Source organism: Pteropus medius, unplaced genomic scaffold (genome assembly GCF_902729225.1).
Source record: "Pteropus medius unplaced genomic scaffold, Ma_sr-lr_union100, whole genome shotgun sequence".
NCBI classification, from domain to species: domain Eukaryota; kingdom Metazoa; phylum Chordata; class Mammalia; order Chiroptera; family Pteropodidae; genus Pteropus; species Pteropus medius.
This window is the reverse complement of record NW_024342467.1, coordinates 18,293,821-18,320,463: the sequence shown is the minus strand read 5'-3', so window position 1 is coordinate 18,320,463 and position 26,643 is coordinate 18,293,821. Positions and strand designations below refer to the sequence as shown.

The following is a 26,643-nucleotide window of genomic DNA, read 5'->3' as shown; positions in this document are numbered from 1 at the left end:
AGTCCTCAGCCCCTCTGCAAGCAGCTTCCACAATCTCTCTACACTGGCTATAGTTTCCTCCTTTGCTGGTTTCCCTGCCCCTGAATCAACAAGCGTCCTGATCGCAGGCATTCACTGAGACAGCTGCCCTCGCCTGTTGAGCAAGTGGCACTCGCTTCTGATGGGAGGGTCCTTGACTTGGGTCACCCCAAGTTCTCTCCCAGTCAGTATTCCTTCAGGAATATTCATACACCAGACATAATTCAAATAGGTGTGCTCGCATACAAACTGAATAGTTGATATTTATTAATTACATTTTTTAAAACCTTGATAGCTCTTTTCCCTGGTAATCAACTTTTTTCTGTGTGGAAAGCCACGTATAACCTTTTACGCTTCTTTTCTTAAGCTATCATATTGTAAACATAAGGTATTAATATTCTTTTAAAGTAGAAATTTAAGTAGGACAATCAAAAGTAATAGAATTTTGGTAGACAAAAAGCAAGAAAATTTGGATATCTATTTTCCTCCAACACTTTAAAAAGCACCATATTTAAGGTATTATCACTATGCAATCACATTTCAGTAAAAAAAAAATAAAAATACTTTCTCTAAAAGTGGGCTAGAAGTTAGAAAGAGAAGCTTCTTAAATCACCAACAGAAAGAAAATCAGCTAATCTGCAATAGTAAATATTTATTCCTTGTGGTACACATCAAATATACAGCGGTCTGCATCAGAATAATATTTATTCACAAAGTAAAATGAATTACTTACATGTTACTGTGAAGCAGTATGCCACATTTTTTGAAAGGCAGAAACACGTTATACAAATGTTATTGAAACTAGCAGCTGGAGTAACTATTTATTAAAAGCTATAGTAATTATAGTATATAACTAAATATATTAACATGGAACATGTTAATGATTTATTTTTACATGAGGAAAAGAACTTTCCAGATAGTACGTACCTTATGACCCCATTTTAAAATATTTCTATTTTTATTTACATTCACAAATCTAGAAGAATATACATTATATTTAAAATATGATTTCTTTTTGGGTGGTGGGGATTAAGGTCATTTTTATTTTTATTTCCTTCTTTTTACTCATCTATACTTTCTGATAAGGAATTCTGATATGTAGTACTTGTGGCTTTTTTGAAAGTCATTTTTAAAAGAAAGTAAAAATATGCCATGCTAACTTTTAAGTGTTAGCCTTGGCTACCGCCATGTCCCCTTTTCAAGAAAGATCAGTATTGCTGAGAAATGAGAGAAGCTTTTCTTGTTTGAGGCCTACTCTTAGGTCTCAGGAGCACTGTCTCAGGATCTCTAATGTTTGTTTTCATCATTTTTTGAATCTAAACTCCCTCTGTCTCCACATTCCAGACTGACTAAGGAAAGACAAGAGTATATTTTGCAATAACTGGCTTTTGCTGCACTCTGCTGGAACATTCTCTGGTGTTCTGCAAAAACTGATCAATAAAGCATGCTTAGGTCTTTGCTACATCTGGTTATAATAGTCTCATGGAGGTTGACACATTTCTACAGATAAATGAGTATAGTCTTTATCTAATAAAAGGATATAATTTACAGACACACACACCAAGAATCACCATGCTCACATATTAATAAGTAGTTGTACATGTAATGGTCGGTTATAGAATGTTAGAGGTCGTATTTGTAAATGTTCATTTCGTACCTCCTCAGAGACAGATTTTTTTCTCATCTCTTCTAAACAAATTCAAAGATCTATCTTCAATCTTATAAATTCCCCAGATGTACCTAACTGGACTCACATTTTATAGAATCATTTGTTACATTACATAGACAGATGTAGATAGATAGACAGATGAAAGAGAGACAGACAGACAGATAGAGAGACAGACAGAGACAGATAGATAAAAAGCCTTACCAAATGAAAGCAGTTTTTCGGTTTGTCAGGAAATAGTCTAAAGACTTACACCTGCTTTGTCTAACTACCAGTCTTTCTGGTTTTTTACTCTTTAACCCCTCCCCCCAAAACACATCTGGGGTCAACACTTAGCATGAAGCTCTTTCAGTGAAAAGTAAATCAATTTGTGTTGGCCCAAGATTTCAGAAAACAGCGTCCAGAGAGGCCTCGGTGACATGGATGCGATGGAAAAGAATCGTGGCCACTTGTTTCAACAATCTTCTGCGGATGACAAGGAAAAACTTTCACCTTAGCCCTGTCTTGGGAGTTGCAAACACAGATGTTGGCAAGAATCCCAGCATACGCAAAATGCTTCTCAATTTTTACTAATACCTACTGAAATTATGTTTTGGCCTCTTTGCCTGGAAAGAAAAGTCTGGAATGACCCCATCTTTTGACTTTATAATCTGCATAAATCTCTCGAAGAGAGTTCACAGGGAAAGTTTCCACGGAATGTTTTGTGCGTGCACACACGCACACGCGCACACACGCGCACACACACGCACACACACATGGCAGCGTCCTCCTCCGCATCGTCTCCCTCTGTGTGGACTTCTGCTGCGCTATCCAGTTAGAGCCCATGGGCTACAGAACAAAAGTGTGGAACGGCCTCGGCATGGGTACCTGGCCAAAGCTTCCAACAGTACCATCAAAAGCCGAGCTACAGAATAAGGCCCCGCATGCCTGCTGCCGAGCTGGCAGAAAACCAAGAACCTCACAGCCAAAATAGCCAGGGCCTGGTTTCGCACACGTGACCTGCCACGAGACAACCTGGTATTGTAGAGAAAACCCTGGCCTTGCAAAGAAAAAAACAGTCCACACCAAACAAGCACTGAGAAGGACCAGGCCCTTTAAATCCATTATCTCATGAAATCACTCAATGCCCCTACAACAGAAAATTATCCCCATTTTACAGAAAAGGAAACTGAGGCTTAGAAAGCTTCAATAATCTGCCCATGGTTAACAGTGAAGTCAGTACTGAAATCCAGATCTGTCCGACATCAAAATCTGTTTCGAGTCCATCGACTGCCTCAGAGATGCCAGTTCTTGTCCCATTTCAATGTGTAGCTGGAGGACTTTCGGCAGGTCATTGAATCGTCGTGGCTTCTTTTTATTCTTTTGTGAAATAAGGTAACTAAACCGAATTTCTAAGACTCCCTTCAACTCCAAAAATCCATTATTCTCAGGACCTTTCTCTACTCGCTCCCTTTTTTTTTTTTAATGTGATATAAGGATATAAATTCTCTAGGCTAAAAAGATCCAAAGGAATCCTAAGGGTTTCATATGTCACTCTCTCTACTGCTGAGCACAGTTTGCAATCGTCAATAACGTCTCTGAGCCCGGTTAAGTTTAATGGTATAGACTGGTTACCAGATAAGAGCAAGCCAAATAAAGTACCAAGTGCCATTAAAATATTTAGCACAGTCTCAAGGAATTTGATCCCTAATATTATTTATTCACAAGTTTGCAAAAAGAAAAACAAAAGAAAAAAATCTAACATATTTGGAATCAAACAATAAAAGGTGTTTGTTTATTTGTTTTTGCCACACCACCATTAGGATATGGTTTCGCCAAATTTCATTACTGTATTGTAATCACTAAGTGTATTTATATGAGGTGACAATGAACTTATTTGAAAAATCATTACATTTATTTAAAAAGCAAATGTTTTAATATTTTAAACGGAAATAAGCTCCTCATTTCCATTGACTGTTTAATTGTTTGGTCTTAAGCAAAGCATGGTTATTTCAAAAAAAAAAAGCAAGCAATACTTTTAATATCTATTTTCTTCAATAAAAGGTACATTTTATTTCATTCTTGATGTACAATTTTAATTAAAACTGCACATCCACATTTTGCATTTTAAATGACAGATATTTTCATTAACTAAATAATAGCTAACCTATTACCACAATCCTGTTGAAATAATGTGTGTGGTGAAGAATAATTAAGGTAGCAAGGGGCAAAAGGTTACTTAAGGCTCTACTACAATGTAAGTTTAAATTATAGGTTTTAAACAAGATGCAAGGACCAATGCACATGGAAAAAAAGGGCAATTTTAATGGAATGCAGAACAAATTAACTTTTTAACATTTAATAATGCCCAACTGCATAATGGGATTTTGCTAAGTGCTAGGGGGAGCAGAAAATAAAAGTAATACAGCAAAGTATGCTTGTTAATTACTTTAAACTAAAGGCATTATTGACCTACTAAATGCTGCAGTAAATGGACACTTTGTGACATAAAAGACTCAGGATTCTGCCATCTGATTGGCATGTTCTGTTTGTTGTTTCTTTTTAAAAAAGAGGAAAGATCAAAAACCTTTAAGGGGTTTTGTTAGCGTGTTTCCAGAATTCCATCTCGACACGTTCCTAGGCTGGGAAAAGCATCTTCTGCAGGGTTACTTTCTGCCCTATTAAGTCAGCCAGAAAGGTGGCTGCAAGATGCTTTTGAGCCCAGCTCTCTCTGCAGGCGCAGAGCCACCATGGCATTCCTATCCAGGACCTGGGGAACCTGCAGTTCAACCTGCGCATCTTGCTTGTAAAGCAATAACCACAGGGCGTGGGGCCAACCTTTGTTTTTATCCAATTAATTGAGAGAAAACGGTTTCCACTGTGAAGAGACCCCCGTGACCTAGCTCCAAAGCTTGACAAAAGAGGAATGGAACATGCACCCAAGCTTCAGAATTGCACTGCAAGAAGCCACCACGCCACGCTGGCGACACCCTCTGTCTTCCAAGGGACAGGGTCAGTGACACGGTCAGTTCTTGTTCCCCATCATCAGGGGTGAAAATACATCCATCGTCCTTCCGCTGACCATGTTTCTTATCAAAAGCCTGCTTAAGCATCCCGAGGAACCACTTTCAGGTAACTTTCAAGAGCCCTAGGAACTCATCTTACATTTCCGCCACAGAGGGCAAGGGGCCCTATTCATTCATTCACCCTATAAACTTCAAGGTACCTACCACAGGCCCGGCAATGGGCCTGACAGAGTGAAGGAGACAGATATGGTCCCTGTCCTCAAAGGACGTAGGACCTAGTAGCTGCACATCGCCACAGATCGATCCAGCCGACCGGACTCCACCGCTAGCGCCGAGGATAGTGCTGACTCAAGTGAATGGAGCAGGCGGCAAGAACCCCGTTTCCCTCTGTCTTCCTAACGAGCTCTTTTCTGTGCTCTAACCCCTTGGTGAAATTCCTAAAGAACTGGGCTGGATGAAGGTCTGGCCACTAGAAAGGAAAATGGTACTAAGACTTCTGTTTGTAAGGCTGACAGTGACAACTCACTCTGAGTAGCCAGAAAGTCTCCTTTCTTATAGTCAGGCACATCCTAAAACATTCTTAAGTCCCATGCCCTCAACAGACTCCGCTAAATGACAAGGAAGTCTTTGCCTTAGTGCCTGAATAAAACCTCAAAATCCTTCTCAAGTCAGCATTTTAGGCAGCCGCCGCCAATTCAGAACCGGCGTAGGTGGTGAAAATTATTTGCTAGTGCAATCTCAGGCTGCATTAAAAGTTTCTACACCCAATGGAAGGTTGGACTAGATGACTACGGTCAGTTGCAATGCCTTGAATCTAGAAATATGAAATTCTAAAAATGGGAAGTACCTAACTTAAATTAATTACAACATTCCAAAAGTGTGTTTATTAGTGGGTATTTAAAACTGTAGAAGGAATTTCCCCAGTGAGACAATACTATAAATGGTGTTTATTTCACAAACCAGTCCTCAAAAGACTCTTTTAGCCCATTATGTGCCAAAATGGAATTGAACCAGTATACATTTGAAATAAAAAACTAGCAGAAAAAAATAGATTTCTGAGGGGTTAGCATACAGTTTATAATAAAAGTTTAAAACAGCTTTGTGGACTAGACCCAAGATCTAACGACTACTTAAACCATTAAAATGTGTCTATTGCAGCTGTTGGGGTGCACGTATTGCCACAGCTAGACTGGAAACTACTTAGGGAGAGCAACCATTTCTAACACCTTTTGTATTCCTCCCCAACTCCCCCGCCCAGTGTCCCTAATTAATATTGAACGAGCATAGATAAATGACAGTTTGTTCTAGAAAAGAAATCTAGAAGCATCACGGAGCAAATGTTCCTACTTCTTTCTATCCACATAAAAGTAAAAAGGGACGATGCGGTTTCAGTTTCATTTTTTGCTCACAAAAAGGACACCGCCTCCAAGTGACTTAGAATGGCCATTAACACTTGTTAGATGCTTATAAGCTATGACTCTGGAATAACATGGAAAAATCCCCCAAGAGTTTAAGCCAGAATGGTGGGGACCATGACTGCCTGGTGAACTGCTGAGGCCTTGATGACTAGCTCGGTGGCCTGGCACACAGCAGGCACTCAAACAATATTTGTTGAATGAATGAATGAATGAATGAATGAATGCAGTGTCAAGGCAATAGCTTTTCACAGGCTCCCTGGGATCTTTACTGGTGAGTATAGTGTTCTGAACTCTAAAATGTACATAAACCTTTCAGTCTGTCATTCATTTTTCTAATTTTTATAAATAGGGGTCAAAGAACAACTTCCCTTTCAAGTTCACAATAGGAAGGGAAACAAAAGCCTCACAAACTTGATGATAAAAGGTATCTGACCCTCGGGCTCAGTGTCAGGAGACAACACTAGCGGTGGAGGCTACCAAGCAGAAGGCAGGACGCTCAGGAAGGGACAGCCAGATGGACACCACGGGGGAATGCGGGTCCACTGTGGAGGGGACTTCTAACTGTTTCAAGAGAAACCAGAAGTCAAGTTTTTAAATGTAGAATCTCATTTTTAACTTTGACAGCTAATAAAAAGTGTATTAGCCAATTCTACTGTCTGATCAAGAGAATGAAGATGACTCATTCCTGCGCTGTTTCTAAAGGCGAGAGAGAGAGAGAGAAGGGGAGAGAAAAGGGGAGAGAGCACCCTACAAGTGTTTACTAAGAAGGCTATGCACCAGGGGTACAGCAAGCGGGGGACCGGCCAGGCAGCCTCCAAGGCCCCTTCCAACTCAGAAAAACTAAGAACTAGGGAGATGGCGCTTCTATTTAAAAACTGAAATCCTAAGTGAAGCCCAATCCCTAAAAGTAATAAAACTGAGGTACTCCTGTTGAAGGTTGACTCCCCACCCTTTATCCTGATGGCCCAAGAGGCTCCACTGAGGCCCTAGGGTTCCACTGAGGCCATTTGGGGAAACCAATGACTGTGGTGGTGGACTTCTTGGGGTGAAAGGAAATGAGACAAGTCTAAGGCAAATCGAAGGAAGAAACGGACTGAGAGTCCCAGTCTGAAGTAAAAACACATTTGTAAAACGTTCCATCGTAAGTGCCGTGAGTGAGAGAGCCAGAGGAGGACGAAACCTGTCGGTAAAACGAGCTGAGGAACCACAGCTCTTCTCATATTTCTTGAGTTCAGAAACCTCGTGGAAGAGCAGATCCACTACGAGGCCCAGGGACAGACAAGATAAAACCACGAAGAAACTGAGAACTGGCGGGGGGTCCTGTACTCTGATCTGCGCGCCCAGCATTACAGCTGAACGAGGAGCTGGCTCCTCCCAAATGTTGACGAAGGTCAGGACTGAGGCCTAAGCACACTACCAACTCACACGAAAACCACTGCCAACGAGACACCACTGCCAACTGTAAAACTGGCAAAAGATTTTTTGTTCTTTAATGATGACTCCCAATATTGACAGAGATGCTGCTGGAGGGAGAACAAGCTGAGACAGCCTTTCTGAAGGGGAACGTGCCTCAGGAGCCTGGACAAACACACGGGAACCTGGGCCCAGCCAATTCCACACGCAGAATTTCATCCTGAGGAAACGGTCACGAATGTACCAAGTTTTACCTCCGAAGATGTTTACCGCAGCGTTGTTTCTAGAAATAAGGACTTCAAAGCAACCAAAAGATCCAACACTAGAAAATTAGCTAAGCTGACTTTGACCCATTATGTAGCACTAAATAAGATGTTACAATAATATTTATAATAACATAGAAAATATTCCTGAGATAAAATTAAGAGGAAAAAATAGGACTACAAAAACATCTTTTATCTAATGATCCCGGTTTTTAAAATAATACACACATACACACGTACACAGAAAGAGGAACGTTCACAGGAAATTATGGGTGTTTTTCATTTTCATTTTTATGTTCTGCATTTGTTTTAATTTTATAAATTTTCTACTATAATAGTGTTTAATGTAATTCTTCATTTTTTTAAGGGCACATAAAATAAAAGCATTTATGATTGTTTTGAAAGATACTTTTGTACAAATTTTCCATGTGGGTATAATTTAAATTCATTTCACTATATAATCCAATCAAAAAATCAATCATTCCGGTCATTTCCCACTTTCCATCCTGTCCCTCCAGCAGTCAGAGAAGTCGCTACGAATTGATCTGAATCCCCAAAAAAGAGAAGGCAGCAGGGGCACTCCCATCCCGCTCTGCCTCAGTCCACTCCAGAGACCTGCAATTTTGTTGGGTCTGGTTTTTAACCCACCATAAATAAGGAGCCGAGCCTGTCTTTAGCTATGCGCGCCAGTGTTCTGTGCTTGTTTCCACGGGCAAATCTTTGCTCTCTCCACCTGGGCTGGGTGGTCTTCTAAGACAGGACCATGTAGACACTTTTTTTTGGCGACTCTCTGTAAAGTGCTCTGCAAACAGGGATACTGACGTACTTACTAGTGAAGACACCGTCAGGGATAATTAAGGGAGCGCCCTTGCACTTTCCATGCTGCTGGTGGCACCAGGGCTCATAAAATTAAGCAACAATCTTGACATTTAGATGAAAGCCTTAAAAAATGTTCCTATTCTTTGACCTAGTAAATACTATGATGAAAGTCTATCTTAAGAACACTTTAGGAAAAAGAATAAATGTTCAAAACAAAAATTAAACACAATCTAAGTCTTAATAAGGGAATGGTTAGGTAAATTATCATTCATGGTCTCAACAGTCTCCACCTGGACAAAGCTGAAAGTTACAATAACTAAGAACAGAAATGAGCGTATAAGGTTTCTCAGGCACCAAGAGTTGTAGAAATACCTGATTCCCCACACATTTACTATCAAAACACATTTGATCTGGACCAGTACTTGTTCCAAGGCTAAAGGAACCATCATTTAACTCATCACCTAGTATTGGCTATGAGGAGTCCAGAAAAACTAATTCATAGTGAAAAATGAGCTGACTCTTTTTCTAGGTCCTGGGTATCAAATTATTATTGGATAATGACATTCCCTATTAACCTATATCAAATATTGTAGTGACCAGCTTTAACTTTTATAAAAAGTAAATTTTATTTTAACAATAAAAGCCAGATTCAAGAGAGTGCTACCCAACTAGAAACCAAAATTTGGGCAGATGAAGTCCCTCATCTGAACCCGTGATTCAGGCTCAGGAAAAATGCGTTTAAAAAAAGAACTGTAATCCTAATTAGAATGTAAAAACTAATTTACCTCAAATGGTTTACAGCATAAACCTTTCAAACACTTGCAACTCAACACCAGAAAGATGATGAAGCTTATTCTTGATCCAAGATAATAATTGCTTTTTAAGCACAAAAGGATCATAAAAATTCCAGAGTCCCAAAACAACTCGATAGGTAAAACACAATCATAGCAAAGGAGGGTTCTCAGCATTGCCCATAGTTTCTGCAGTGACTGCTCAACTCCAGGAGTAGGAATGATAAACGTAGGTCTGAACATGCACGTTGTAAAGTACGTATCTCATTAGCAAAATAACATCCTGGTCCCAGAGGAAACTGCTGGCAGAGACAGAAGGCACGCCTTCAGAAGATGCCTGAAAAAATGCCACCTGCTCCTGGGACAGCACCACCAAGTTCATCAGATACGTTTCAAACACTTGCTATGCGCCACACCAGGCTCTACGCTAGGCCCAGCAACGAGCAATTTTAGGTCTGGCAGTTAATTCTATCCTGTAAACAGACTAAAAACAGACCGAAAATCCACTTCAACTAAAATATACAATACTTAACTGCTATATAAGTCTGGGGTCCTGGGAAAAAAATGACATAGAAACACGGCTACAAATTCTTCCAAGAAGATGGGTCCTCGTACAAAAAATACATTAGAATAATCTATTGTTGAGCTATATAGCTCCTATTAGTCACTGTTAATGTCAATTAAAATGATTTTCATCTGATAATACATTTAATTTAAAAATTATATATGATGTATCTGTTCATATTTCACTTAAGAAGCACCATTTTATCCTTTTGAATATCTAAGTGATCATCCTCAATGGCAAAAAACTAGACTAAGAGGTAATATTCATCTATCTTTATAATTATCATCAGTAGAAAATCATGCTCCTTTAGGTTATAAGCCACATCATAAACACTTTAATATACTTCTTCCAAACACAAAGAAACCTATACATAGTAACTGCTCAATAAATATTTGGAAAAAAAAAAATCCCTTAACCTGAATCTCTTACTCCCTAAATTTCAAAGATCAATACCCTATTCTTTCTAATAAACTTTTTAAAACTATTTCCAAATATTATGACACATCACATTAAACATTTGTAGCCTGAAAACACTTTTAAGATGAAGAACCACCACAAAATACCTTTCTTAGACTGAATCTAAAGGAGATAAATTAAGCACACATATAGGTTTATATTAAAAAACAATATGAAATACACCATTTTTGTGTTGTTTCTTGAAATCTGATCAAAATCTGAGTTTAAATTTAAATGTATAGGAAAAAAACGATTTGTTTTAAGGAGACAGTTTTGCAAAGTTGTAAAATTAGTTCCACAGAGCCTAAGATTTTCTCTGACATTAATGAACTTAACAATAAGGTTTGTGGACAAGCAACAGTGTTGAAACCTTGTCAAGAAATATTTTAAATATTAAAAAACTATGTCAACCCTTGTTCTGTTCATGACTAAACTTGATACAATCAAGGAAAATTAGTTTCGGATGTGGGATACTTCAGGGATTTGAAGTAGTTTGCTAAATAGGAAGCTAAATCCAATTACTATTCTGAAGATTTGGCATCTTTAACTGAAAACCAATATTCCAATTAACATTAGACAAATATCCAAGCTTATCCCCATGTTCCAGGCATCCTTTCTGGCTAACAAGTAGGCTGCATTTCTGTATTTAATTATTCCCTTATGTATACATAGGGCCTACATTATACTAGAGGTATATGAGGCCAAAAAAAAAAAAGGAACATTTTTAATTCTTCTGTGGTCCACTTCTCCATGTGTACAATCCAAATTTAACCTTCTATATAATTTTATCTTCTTTTCCCAGCTAAAAATGTGCCAACACAGTTTTTTTTAACATGCGATGTTTCAAACTACCTAAATAGAACTAATATCTAAGGCACTCCCTAAATCACTTCACTATACCCAAAAATTACAAACAAAAAACAGCTTCATCATTAAATATTGCCATTAGCTTGCCTGAAGTTCAAAAGCAATTCCGATATTCTGAGCCAGATTATTTATCTATATGGTTCCCTTATCTTGCCAGGAGTGGGGCAGGCAGTTGGGTGGGAGAGGCAGGCAGGAGGGAGCAGGGTGAGCTTGGTGAGTTGCTATGCAACAGGTATAGCCCTTCAGTCAGGCAAAATAAAAACGTCCTGGAGATCTGCTGTATAACAACATGTATACAGTTAACAAAACTATACTATATACTTAAAAATGTGTTAATAAAGTTCACCTCGCGTAGTTTTTCTTAACATTAAAAAAAAAATGGATGGAGAAATGAAATGGGAGGTGAGAGAGCACAGAAAATAAACAAACAGTTCTTATGAGACAAGTACGTGAAAGAAGAAAAGAAAGGATGGGTGGCATCTAGAAGAGAAGCACAAAGAAAAGTTACAGGAGGCAGATCTAGATTGGGATAAACTTCGGCATGTTTACAGGCTGTAGGGGAGGAACAGAAACAAGATCGAAAATATGAGCCAGAATAAATGACTAATAAATTAGTATTCCAGAAGCTAGTGGAAGGTCAAAAGGGTCAAGTGAAGGACTAATTCTGAAGGAGAGAAAGGAACCTCATTCCTTGAAACAAGAAGGAAGACAGGAGAGGCTTGGCGAGAAAATGGGAGAGACAAACATACCTGTGGGTCTCAACCTTCCTGACAAAATGGGATTTGAAGCCGTCTCCTGGGAGTGGGAAGGGCTGAGCAGTGAGATGGAGGGAATGCTGACTGACTGAGAGAAATGGGAGGCGTGACTGACCAAGGTGAAGCTAGAATTTTAGGTACGTGAGTTTGGAGGCAGGTTTTCAAGTCGCAGCAGGAACAGTGACAGTGTTCTGACACGGTTTCCTAAAGAAAAGGAAAGAACAGAACTAGAGACTCATGGGTCCAGGGAAGGAATCACTTGAAATGATCAGTGCTGGAGTCCATGCCCTAAAGCAAGCAAGGAACTTGAAACTACATTGAAGAATGACCCTGACGAAGTGAGAGAGCAGCATTCTGCTGCAGCTAACGCGGAACTGAAACTGAGCCCACCTAGCCTGTCATTATTCCCTGACGCAGCCTCTCTTCCTCTGCAAGTCTGTGGGGCAAACGGTCATGGAGTATGTTCCCAGTTATGTCACCGTTTTGTGTACTGATGGGCAAGCAAAGAATCGGTCCCAGCCAGTCACCAGGAGAAAAGAAATGAGTATTCAAATAACTATAATATCAGGTAGAATAATACAAGTAAATGTCACAGCAGAGATTCAATCACAGTGCTCCTGAGGTATCAAGCGGAGAGAGATTACAGAAAACTGGGAGGGGCAAGATGAAGTAAGGCAAGGCTTCAAAATAAGACAACCTTTATAGGAAGCTTCCAAAAAGGAAGATAGGAAGAAAAAGGAGAGATTCAGGTAGTGAATTTAGCATAAACAAAGGCGTGATAAAAGAAATGCATAGGGTAAGTTTGATCAAAAGAGATAGTCTAATAAGCAAATGAAAAGATGCTCAATGTCATTGTCATTAGAAAAAATGCAAATTGATATCATAATAAGATATCCACTAGAATGGCTACAATAAAAAACAACAATAAGGAGCGATGGTGATGAAAAGAAGAAGACAGGTCTCTCATTCATTGCTGGCGAGAATATAAAATGACACCACACTAAGAAAAACAGTTTGTCAATTTCCTAAAAAGTCAAACGTAAATTTACCATGACACTGCAATTCCACTAATAATCTACCAAGAAAAAAAAATGTGTCCAAAGAAAGACATGTACATGAATATTCGTAACAGAATTATTCATTTACTAGTCAAAACTGGAAACAATCCGAATGTCTACCAACTGACAAAAACAAAACGTGGTATAGTCACACCACAAAAGAAAACAATTCAGCAATAACAAGGAACAATCTCCCGACATATACTACGACATGGATGAACCACAGAAACATTGTTAGGTAAAAGGACCCAGATCCAAAAACCTAATTATTGTGTAATTATATTTACATGAAATATCCAGAAAAGGCCAATTTAAAGAGACAGAAAGTATATTAGGAGTTTCTTGGAGTTAGAGATGGGAGAGGGGATTAGGTGTAAATGTGCACGAAGGCACTTTGGGAAATAATGATAAGTTCTAAAATTGGATTGTGGTGACAGCTGCGCAATTCTATAAGCATACTAAACATCATTAAATGGTACATTTACAATGGGTGAATTTCACAGTATGCAAATTATACATCCATAAAGCTTTTTTTAAGAGGATAGGCTAGCTATGCTGGCATGTAGGTTTTGCAGGAGTAGCAGTTAATGTTAGGAAGAGTTGGGTTTTCAGTCTTCAGAGATCTTTGAATGCCAGCGTGAGAAGTCTCAACTTAATTGGACAGACAACAGGAATCCCCCGAAAGTCTTGGAATGGGATAGGACAAAAACAAACAAAAAATACAGATAATTACATTCAGAAGATTAGTTTAATCTAATGTGTCAGGCAAATATTTGACACAATAGATCCTAAGGACCAGGACCTGTGAGCATCCTTGAGTTCATGGCCTCAGTTTAGCAAGGGCCAATCCTCTTACACACCTCTACCTTGAATCACAAACATGGGATAAAAGATGGAGGGAGATGGCCCAGTGAAAATCTGTCACTTCCATGGAAAAGACATCTATCTTCAAGAATATGGCCTCTGAGCCCATCATCTGAACAAGAACATTAAGTACCCGCCGGAAGCCAATCCTGGATGGGCGCAGAGCGAGGCAAAGAATCAATATTTAGGTGGGAGGGGTGAGTGGATTTCCCTGAAATCTAATATCCTGCTATAAGACATTTGAAAATCATATAAAAGGAAACTTGAAAACAACGATAGAGGGGGCCCATCAGGGAAAATAGTTAAATATCTTCTGATTTTATCGCAGGCATTCTATTGATTCCCAGGAAGAATGGCAATACATTTAAATACATTTAAAGTTGGACAAAGTTCATTGCTTTTAATGAAATTGCTTTTACTTACTACCACCTTGTTCCTGGATATACAGCTGCATCTCACAAAACTGTCTTTTTAAAAATACACCACCTCAATTTATCCCTGGTTATGTTTGGTACCTTCAAGCAGTACTCCGTTTATTAACATACACACTAACCTATCTCTGAACTGATAAAACCACTCAGCTGTTCACAGATACTCTTTAAAAGACTGTACATCTTTTACTTTGTTAAGACTATAAAATAATCTTTCTAGGAATCTGGCTCTGTTTTCCTGTATTTCAAGAGAGAGAGGAAGGGGGAGGCGAGGAAGGGGGAGAGGAGGGTTGGGAGGGTTGTGATCATTGTTAACTCACAATTCAAACTCTTCGGAACTCCATCTACAGAACACTAATACAAAAGGAATAATTGTGCTAGATGGGATTAAACAGGAAGACAGATAACATAAATGAAAGAAAACCTCATACAATTACAGATAATTGGAGGCCACTTATATATTTTTCTCTCATCACTGACACAAAAAGATAAGATTTTCGTTTCCTTATAATGGGCCCATAAATAGCTTTATTGTAATATTAGAAACACCTTGCTTCTGAGTTAGTCAAAAGACTAACATTTTTAAAAGATCAAACAACAAATAGAATGAAATTTTAGCAGAATAGGATACCCCCTGATTACTTTGGCTTAGAATGCTTAGAATTTCTGAATCTGATAAATTCACGAAATAAAATCCTAACATTGAATTTACAATCTAGGAAGTTTTTCAAACTCTACCACACAGAAAACTCAAAATACTAAATAAAGAACATGCTGATAAAGAAGTATGCATTCAATTTATAAAAAACGCATATGCCCAGGAAAGTAAAGCATACCAGATAAGTATTAAAAGTAAAATTTTTTTATACACTAATAGGTATGCTATCCTTTGATTTATGTATGACACTCATTAACGTCAATTAGTGTTACATTGCTAAATCCAAGGAAGCATAACTCCAGTGTTACAAAGTGTTACTTGGCACTTACATCTCTTATTTGAAACCTAATCCAGTCTCACAAAGCCCTGCAACTTAGATCACTATCATTAGAGCCCATCCGACAAATGCTCTGGTCAATGACCACACCTCCGTCTGGGCTGATGTTAGATGACACTGAAGGCCACATCTGCCCCTGAAATTCTAAACTGTGAGAAATCAAAGACACGAAGTCCCTTGCCCTGACCATAACCAGGTATAATAAATGTTTATTGGGAATTTTACTAGAAGATGAGCACCATGCTGAATGCTGCTCCGACAGGTTCTAAGGGTCCAAAGACGAAATTGAAGAAGCAAGGTTTAGAGAAGTTAAGTGACATGTCCAAGGTCAGAGAGCCAGAAAGAGCTGGAACTGGGTCCTAAGCCTGTTGTCACAAATTTGATTTTTTTTTTTTTTAACAATATCTGAAGGAAAGGTTGTGGTCCCAAAACCATTTAAGAGTGCTTCCCACTGCTTGCTATTCACATTCGATGAGTGAAAATCATTGGGTCAATGACAGTCTCATTACCAACAAGAATTTAAAAGAACTAAAGGAAAGAACACATCAAGAAAAGAGACATTATAAGAAACAATATAAAATTACGAATTGACAACTATGCTAACTAGAACTGTAATGCCCACTACAGTAGCCACTAGCACATATGGCTATTCGGCACTTGAAATACGTTGCAGCATAAAATAAACCATGTTTTAAAGATTTACTATAAAAAAAAATATATCTTATTAATAATTTTTGATTATATGTTGAAATGATGTTTATTTCACCTGTTTCATTTTACTTTTTAATGTAGCTACTAGAAACCTAAAAATTACATATATGACTTATACTTGTGGCTTCACGTGTATTTTTGTTAGGCTAGACCATATAGCGACACACATATACTGAACACATCAGTGATGTATCTGTAACAAATATACATCTGAGATCACATTCTAGATAGCACTCTGACCTGGATGAAGAAAATGTTATATGATTTTGAAAGAGCTTTATATACTTCTCTAGTCTGGCTGAGGGACTAATGAGGTAAAGGTCAGCAAGACAACATCCACCTTTATTCGTATATTCATTCCAGCATACCAGTCAGTTACCTCATTGCTCTCTTTTGAGTGTATAGGAATAAACTATGCTCATATCTGGGATGATAATCTGAAGTTCTAAACATTCAGAGACTAGAGAAATAAGCTTATAAGGCACATACAGGAGAGAAAAAAATACTTCCCTCAGAAAATACCAATGAAGACCAGGAGTTTGTGGCCACATCCCGTTTTTCAAAAATATGTAACTTTTTTAAATTGTGGCAAAATACTAAGGCTATTAATTTTACCATCCTACCTATTTTCAAGTGTACAGTTCAGCAGTGTTAAGTTTCACATATTATAAAAAAATTATTTCCGTGCTTATCAATTTACGATCATATTAAAGAAAATTGCTTAAGAATTTAAAGTCATCAAAAACAAATGTACATCATTTTCATTTGTTGTATTCCTTCCAAATCTTTGCACTCATCTATTATAGACACACCTATTTCATTATTTGTAACTTACTACATATTAATATTCCCAATTATTTAAAATGTCTTATATTATTCCATTTAAAATAATGATATGAAACAATATATCAAATGGTAGTACAATAAACCTAATCATTGATAACTTCTTGCAAAGGTGATTAATATTGTAAATGAGCAACTTGATGAAGGTTATTTTTGTCCTCTGTGAACTATTTTCTTAGATATCCAACAGTAGAATTATGTGGTAACAACATACAAACTTCTTTTTATTAACCATGCCTTTTTTTTTTAACTTGCCTTTCCCATTAATCCCCAACATATGGTTGCGAATTTCTGGGCCCCTTCTCTGATTTGTTTATTCTCTCTCAGAAGAGAATGGACTTCTTTTCAGCTCGTAAGTAGGTATAAGGAAAATGAGTGCCTTCTTCTCAACCTACCAACATATTGTGTTTTACTTGCCAATGGCAAAGAGGAAAGTAGGCCTCTGAATGGTTTCATCACATATTCCTTTGTGTTGTCAGCCAAAATCATGCTCCTTTAAGAAGTCACGGACCAAAAGCCCTCAGACTTCTGCGTGACTTAAAATGATTTTTATATATATCAATACCATACAAATAAACAGAGTAGAAGGAAGTTTTAAGTACAGAAAAAGTAACAAATAGCAAATCCAAACCATAAGATCTCTGTTTAAAATTATCCCTAATACAGCCTCTGTTTTGCAGAAGAGAAAAATCAGCCAAGTGCTTTTTCTAGAACATTAATGACTATCAGTCATTACATCACACATATGTCATCTGACACAATTAAACTTTCAGATTAGTAAACATTTTTCCTCTGCTACAACAGAGGGTTAGTGTTCGAATGGGGGGGAAAAAATCTCAATACACATAAAAGCATCAAAACATAAGCCAAACCGTTGGGTAAGTCTAAATTTCCCCTATTTCAATTCAACCAATCAGTCCTGGATTGACTAATAAATGTACGTGAAAATTTTATAACATGAAGAGAACTTATTTTCCGAAGCTTTTCTGCCAAATGCAATAAGCATTAGCATTTGATGGCAAAAAGAAAGAAAGAAAAGAAAAAAATCCTGAACTTCAGTATAAGCTAATGAATTAACAAAGTCACCTCTTCCTCTGATATTCAAGTTTCAGATGTAACATATACTTTGGGGAACTCTCCAGAAGATCTTGTTTCCTTTCTGATAAGGGTCTACACAATTAACATTGGATGATCGTGAATATATATTGTGAATATGCACAAATAGTTTCCACGAGTCTTCTTTTTCTTTAACCTGGCTGTAGTTTTGCTGCAGAAAACCTAGGATATCTGTTCCCCATGGAAATGATTACAGTAAAAATGCCCCATGACATACTGAAGCGTGGACTTGGGAATAGCTTGCTTAATATCTGTAATACTGAACAAACTGCTTAACACTGCTCGGAGTCTCAAGCTCTCCATTCGAAAATGGGAACAATAATGCCACCCTCACAAGATGACTGTGAATAATAAATGAATTAACAAATGAAATTTACCTCAGACTCAGATGCTCAATACACATGAACTTCCCTTCTCTTCCCTTACTTCTTTCTTAGTTCCTCCAAAAATAAATTCAGATAATTGACAAGGCAGTATTCCAATTATACAAATGATTAAATTTAGGTTTTACACTGCTGAAAAAAATGGAAATCTTGATCTGCTTACTTTCTTTCAACAGTATGCCTCTAAAGCTAGAACTAAAGGTGAAAAGTTATTTCCAGAAGTAAGCTTGCCTTCCCAAAATTCTAGAATAAGTTATTGAAATAGTCGTGAGCAACTAGAAAATCTTCATTCACTAGAGGCCAGATCCTCCCCATGTAAGCATCATGAGATGCTTTTCCCAGAGTGATAGTGCTAGTCCCCTACCCTTGCTTCAGCCATAGACTGGCCTTAATGAGGCGTGCTTGGTAGATGCCCCCAGTGGAGTGTGATATAATAGTAGGTTGATACTATGTAAGACAGATATGCCAGTAACAGTAAAGTGTTGATGTGGGTTTGAGGTTCCTATCCAACCAAAGGTACAGGATATAGAAAATGACTTGCGGTTGAAAGCAGGATAAAAGTGGTTTGCTGAACCCCTTGTGCACCAAAATTCATAACTATTGATGATGGATCTTGATGCCGGTGACCAAGTCTAAAAAGAGGCCGCCATCCACAACATGTCCAGAGACAAGTAATTGCAGGATGATGTTCCTAAATGAGATAATCCTTCGCTGTCAGTTAACCAAGATGCCTTTCCCAGAAAGAAGCCCTTGAGCTGTCCAGAGTAGTTCTGACTGATGCCCACTACATCCTGTTTTTCTTCATTTTGGGGAAACTTAAAGGTGTTTTTGGGCAGTGGTAATAAAGCCATTCTATCTTTGAACTCTGTTCTGTATTTGAACTCCCAGTTGTATTATTCTACTCATTAGAAATTAGTACCCTGACAAAGCCAGGACCACCTACATTATTTGAGGGGCCCAGAACAAAATGAAAATATAGTGCCTCTTGCTAGAAAAAGCAGTAAGAATGTCAAGATGTCTGCCACAGAGCATTAAACCAAATACAGAGCTCTTGTGCCTGCACAGGTCACATGCCCATGAAGCTTGCCTTGGACAGGGCTAAGGAGGAGACCTACAAGGAGACTGGATAATAGATTCCATCCTCTAACTAAGCACATAAGCAAGTATTCAGGCCATCTTATTAGCCTGAAAACAGCATAGATGCTCTGTTTGCTTTAAACATATCTTGACAAACCTAATTAATTATAAGATAAATTATCTTCAGAGCCCATGAACCACAACTGATTAAAAATGAATAAGATTTTAATGATAACAAAAACTTAGGTTTGAAAGTCAAAAGTATAGAAAACCTGAGGTCAAGGGTTAGAGAAGGTTAAAAAAATTCTTTTAAAATATTTTGTTAATTTAGTAGCAAACTGAATTTTAGCAGACTAAAAGAAGCAGGGTAGATTGTAAAAACACCCACATTTCTCCACTCCTCCAATAAAGAGGTAGAGTCTATTTTCCTACTCTTTTGATCTAGGTTGGTCAAAATCAATGTGGAATTATGAGATAGCACAGGCTGACATTTGGAGAATAACATTGTGCATTGTGCTTTGGAACTCGTAGCCACCACGTGAACAAGCCCAGGTCAGTGTGCTGGGCCAAGAGAGACACATGGCACAATCCTCCCACCTGTCAGCCAACTGCCAAATATGTAAGTATGTCCTATGCTACCTAGTCCCCAGGTGAGCCACCAGCTGACCAGAGATACAAGATAATTGTATCTCATATGTTTTTGTGTCTTTCCAGTCAAGATGAGCCAAGAATGGTTTAGATCAACAGAACTGCCCAGGTGATCCAGAGACTTATGAACAATATTGAATTGTTGTTTTAAGCTACTAAGGTTGCAAGTGGTTTTCTATATAGTAAAAGCGCTAAATGATACGAGCAGCTTTTCAGTTCAGTAGGAGAAAAATGGATTATGCAATAAGAACTAGCTCGTCATTTTTGGTGAGGTTGTTAGATTCCTACTAAGTTACATAATATATTCCACATGGATTTACAAAGTATACACAAAGAACCGTAACAGAAAAATGTTAGAATAACTTATAGGTCTATGTTCAAGTACTGTTGGCATGGGGCAGGCTTTCCTAGACAGAGAAACCTGAAGAAAAGAGATGGATATATCTTACTATGTAAATACTTTTTAAATTTTACATATCAAAAAAAAAATTTTTTAAATAAAAATAAAGGCAAATGACAAATTAGTAAAACTTTTATATATATATAAAGAGAGATTACATCCCTCATATACAAAAAGTATTTTTACGTAGAACAAAAATGTAAAAGATTACCACTCCTAATAGTCACAAAATAGCAAGAAAAAGCTAAAGTACTTGATAAAAAGGCATACATATGTAAATCACAAAAAAAAATAAATACAAATGACCAATTAACATTTTTAAAATGCTCAACCTCACTGGTAAGCAAAAGAAGCAATAAATTATCTTTCGGTTAAAAATTGTAAAGCTCAAAGGAATAGTACCTAGAAAACAGACATTTTCATATACTGCTAATGGAACTATAATCTGGTACATTTCTGTGAAATAGAGTGTGTGTGTGTGTGTGTGGGTGGGTGGGTGGGTGGGTGGAATGCCTTTATTGCAGCTGGCTCACAGCGCGCATGTGTGAAATATTTTTTGATTGAGCAATTTTCCTTCAGGAATACATCAGATGAAATAGTGAGGGATTTGGGGGAGATGGCCACTTGACCTCATGATCCTGATGCCCCTTCCGTTTTGGTACCCTCTCAGGAAACCAAACGTTCCCCCCAGCAGGTGTGCTGAAGGAGTTTGGGGATGCCCCTGAGGATACAGAATCTTGATTCTCAGCTGAGGTCTAGATTTGTAAGGCTGCCAGGCAGCAGCTTTGGAAAGATGATATATCATGATATCCTCTTTATCTGATCAATAAATAGCACAACTTTTGAGATGGCATAACTTATCAGTCAATGAAAATGAAGACTAGTCCTCAAAAATGTAGTTAACATTTGTCGAGAGCTGATTGTGTTTCAAGCACTATTCTAAGCAATTTATGTGTGTAGACACTTCGATTCTCGCGACCACCCCAGGAAGAAGGCACCATTCTACAGGTGGGAAGTTTCTGTTTTCTCTTTAAGTAATTTGCCCGAAGTCACAGAACCAAGACTGAAATACAGCAAGCTGACTCTAGACACAGAGTTCTTAATCATTACACCAGGATACAGCAGACATGCCAGCTCAAACGCAAGAACATTTATTGACATGTATTTACAGGAAACAATGTTGGATGTCCTACCGCAACCTTAGAAGCAAAGGCTTTCTCCAATAGGTTCTTGCTGGACCAGAATCAAAGGCACCTAAAATCCAGGTCATTCGAAGATTAGAGGCCCACTTCACTGCTCACTGTAGAAGCTAGTGGTACCCCAAGTTTCTGCTAAACTCCAAAGACACAGATCCCATTGTGCCTGCCCTGGCCTTACGTACTTCCGTATCTGGTAGGCTGGCCTCGGGTGCCTAAATAACAAAGGCTACTATTATTGAGTGAAGAGGTAGTAAGCCAAACTTTGACCTCAGAACCATGAGCGTACCATCGTTAACTCTGTTACATGAATGAGTATAACATACAAACTACCTCACATTACAGACAACTCAGCAATGCCTAATCATTTGTATATGAAGGGACTTGAACTTCACTTTTAGTTTGTCCTGAGGCCTTTACTGGAATTCACTGCAGTTCCTGGACCATCTATCTCACCCATAAGACCCCCAAACCCTCTTCAGTTCTACACTTCTATATCCTACCCTAGCTCCTCAAAGGGTATGTTTTAAGAAAAAAAAATTTGCCTTCCAAGAAGAAGAACTCAACAACTATGTAACTAGAAAATGAAGAGAATCAAACTTTTCACGCTTCTAGATATGTATCAATACTGAGAAAGCCCAAATAATTCTCATGTCACTCAAGAGTATGCAGGGGTTCGACCGCAACAACATCCTATCTGCAGAGATGTATTTCAACAGATGATTGTTACGTATTTAACTCTGGCACACACAGATGCACAGAAAAAGAACAGAAAAGATTTTCTCAGCCGAGAATTTGCAGCTATAAAAAACTTCCCAGCTATGACAGTTTACCTTATTATTTAGGAAGAGAGAAGCATTTTCATTTCCTGGTGGCTTTTGAGGATTTTAGAATAAACCATCCTAACGATTCATGAGCCTGAACTGAAAGAATTCTCTGCTGCTCTGCTCTTCACAGTGCTACCCTTGTCACAGACATATAGGTTCAAGAAATTATCTTAATGGCAACAAAGTATTCATTTGTAGAACAAATATTTATGAAGCAGCTATAATGTGGCAAGAAATGTACTGTGCTAAGAGTACAGCAATGAATAAGACCAAAAGCAAAGCCCCTGCCTTCAGTGAGTTTACACACTGTTTTTAGGATACTGGCTACAGCTTCTACCTTCACATAAGCTAATTATCACCGCTTCGTTAAGTGGTGGCAATACAGCATCTTCCAGATGCGTGGTGTTAAACAGGTCAGCATGTAAATCTTTCGCTGCACGGCTCAGACTGCTTATTTACCGCTCCTGGTAGAACTAAAGTGGCACTAAGATCCACAGAAGGATTAACAGAAATTAAAAGCTCCCTGCACGTGAGAAAACAAGGACTCCACACAGGTAGCAGATCTAAACTTAAAAATGGCATATTGGGGAAACACTTTAAAACAAAACCTAGTAACAGTCATGCCACAGAGTTATGCCATGGAGAGTAAGAGCAGACTCTATCAGGGCTCATTATTTCATGGCCTTGGCTAACATGCCAAGTAAATCATGCCCACTATCCAGGCAAACTATGAAGATAAAAAAACGCAGACCAAACTGAAGGTATATGTTAGTGAGGTATGTCATATGCTAGCTTAGATTTGTCTAAAAGGAACTTTTCCCAGTGTTAGAATCCACATTAAAACAGTTTTTAAGATTTCCCCTTTAATAAATTGTGTTGTCCATGCCACGGAATGTCTATCTTATAGAATATTATGCAACCATTACAAATAGAGAAGTAGATCTACACATTAATACAGAAAAGAGCTCCAGTACATACTGTTAGAAGAACGAGAAAAAAAGACAGGTAGACTAATACATATACTATGATACTACTTATGAATATTTTTAGCCTCTCAAAACAATATTTCATTTCCGAATGTGAAGAAAAGATCTGGAAAGACACAAAAACATATGAAAGTGATTACACTTCTGAGAAGATGATAAAGAACCATGTTGGAAAATTTAGCATTGTGTATAGTCTTGTAATTTTCTTTGGGAAATTGTATTCATGTATTAAATTGACTATGTCATTAAAAATTAACTAAAAAGAATTAAAATAGAGAACGATCAATATCTCACTATAATTTAAATATATATAATAAAATTGGGTAGTAAATTACAGTAAAACTAAGTCAAATTTCTTATGTAGTGTTCAGATTTTTCTTTCAAAAGCTTGCTCATTCTTTTTTAATCTAAGAAATGAGACTTAAAATATAGATTCAAGTCAAAACCTATGGTTTTGATCATCTTGTCTGTAATATTACATATCATGGAAAAACCCAACCCTGAAAATAAGCAGGAAGAAAAAGAGCACTTTAAATGCATAAAAGACAAAAGAAGTCTTGCTATATAGAAAATATGGGAAACATTAAATCAACTATCTTCATCTAATCCCTTGAAACACCCTTCAGCCATTGTGTCTGCAAAAAGATAAGCATCAATGAAGACAAGATTCAGTATATCTTTAGCCCCAAGGATAGCAGGATGCCTGAGAATGATAGCAAGTCAACAAAAAGATACGAAGGAAGAGGAGGCATAAAAGAAAGAAAACGAAAAACAAACCAAAGCAAAAAGTGTACCGAAGAGAGAAAGTGTGGAACTGAAAGTCACTGCCGACGAGCAGTCACATAACTGCTCCAGCACGAAAGAAAATGGCACTCAGTCCTGAGAAACACAAAAGAAATCAGCAAAAAAGAAACCGGCCATCTGAAATACGAGAAAACATAATGTAGTCAGTCAAAGTGGAACAATTTACCAAGAATTTCCATGTACACTGTGGAATAGAGTCTTTGTAACAACATGGTATTTACCCTATTTAATAGAAACAAACTGAGGCTCTAAGAGGGTAAGGGGATTGCCAAAAGCGACTCAGCGAATAAGTAACAGAAATGGGGTCTTTGGACTCCGAGCCCAACACTCTTTCCGGTACCCTACAGCTGCTACAGACTGTCCCCCAAATTGATAACTTTTCAAACAGACGTGAAAGTTTCAAGACACGAATGTATTGTCAATACAGTTACTGATGTTTACATAGTAAGCTACTTTTTTTCCTCTAGGGAAACTAACTGAAAAAAGTATTTAATTTGTCCTTTCAAAATCAAGAGGATACAGTGGAGGAGGACACAGAGGTTTGTTGAAGAGTCACACACGTGAGTCCTGTGCTGACGGGCCATTCGGCGTCTCAAATGCGGCGGTGCATACACGTACACACGGGGTACTATTGTGCAGAACTTAACACACACGCCCACGAAAGAATACAGGTAAATTATGGAAAGCTAAACTAAATCTGTGGATTTTACCAAGATCAACATCCTGGTTGTGACATTATACTGTAGTTTTACAAAATGTAAAGAATACATGAGATCTACTTGTATTTTTTATTATAATTGAATGTGAATATACAACTATCTCAATAAAAAATTCAATTAAAAATCAACCGTATGTGCATACCACCAAACTGATTTTGAAACAGATTGTAGAAATATGAGAAAACATAATGTAGTAAGTCAAAGCTGACTTCATTATAATAGAACTAGTAGAGGCCTTACCCATGAAACTAAAATTTTTAAAATTATTATTCAACCCACATGTGATAATTTTGAATAGTTTTGGAGATATAATGCCTGGGATTGAGAGTCAGATCACCCGAGCCATGCAAATGATAAACCGCTGGTGGAGGGAAAATGAGAAAGAGGAAGAAAAAAGCATTTGAACTAGAACAAAGGGTTGTTTAAGAATTCCATCTCAAAACATTAACTGACATAAATACTAGAAGTGTAAGCCAGCTGCTGCATAAGACAATGGGAGAATTATAATGATAATTACAGGATGCACCAAGAATTTCTAATAATAACACTAATCATAATAGCTACTATTTATCAATTCTAGGATATTAAGAATATTAGAAACCATGTAAAGGAGGAAAATAAGGCAATGGTAATTTACGTAAATAATCTGGACGCACATTGAGTAACATCAGGCTGCCTCTCTTTAGAACTGAGTTGTGAGGAAAAGTCGGGTGGTGTAAGTGCCAGATGTTTTCTTCTGTCTACAGGGTGGGCTGGAACCACATCACGAGTATGATCTTGTACCACCACCCTTCCAACTCAGCCCCGTGGTGTGGCTGAGAGATTTAGACAAATGCACATTAGAAGCTGAATCAATGAACACTGGTCTCCATGCCAGATTCCGATAGCTATTTCCTAGATTCCTAATACATCCTCCTCGGAATCTGGCACTTAGCAAACTAGGTTTTGAGTTGTAGATATAGCTTTCAGGGGGAAAGTTTTAGCTTAAAATTTAATTCTTTTAGATCACTTAATATTATAAAGTAACAAATTATAGCTTTATTATGAGTAAACCTGGCAAATGCTAGTTCAAGCAAGAGATCAAAGTTAACATCACCAATAATCAGGTAAAGTGGCATCATTTGCGTCCTGACATGGTACACTGAGAACACCACAACCCGAACTTTAATAGCATTCCTACCAAAAATGCATAAGCTCAATCTGATCCTGAGGAAACATCAGATAAGTTGGATCCTCTACTGAGGAAAAATTTTTATGAAGAAATTTGAGTACAGACTGCAAATTATCAAGATGTTATATTTCCTGAACTGGATAATTGTACTGTGGTTATATATAAGAATTAGCTCATTCTTAGGAAATACATGCTTAAGTATTTAGAAATAACGAAATATGATATCTGCAACATAGGTTCAGGAAATACTATGTACACACAAAGAGAGAAGACATAAAAAAAGCAAATGTGACAAAATGTTAATAATTGATAAATACGGTTATTTGTACTACTTTTGTAACTCTTCTTTAAATTTAAAGTAATTTTAAATTTTAAAAT

The 26,643-nt window shown here is 37.7% G+C and overlaps 1 protein-coding gene across 17 annotated transcripts in view; it reads right to left on the bottom strand.

The window, feature by feature from the left end:
* The window catches only part of BBS9 (Bardet-Biedl syndrome 9), a 348,483-nt gene that overhangs the window by 142,314 nt on the left and 179,526 nt on the right, over positions 1–26,643 (bottom strand). Inside the window, exon 21 of one of the 17 annotated variants that reach the window (XM_039862701.1) lies at positions 12,031–12,240. The exons of the other annotated variants lie outside the window; for them this stretch is intronic. Coding sequence (XP_039718635.1) covers positions 12,040–12,240 — 201 coding nt within the window. The 3' untranslated portion in view covers positions 12,031–12,039. The remainder of the gene's footprint in view (positions 1–12,030; positions 12,241–26,643) is intronic. 17 annotated transcript variants of the gene reach the window in all.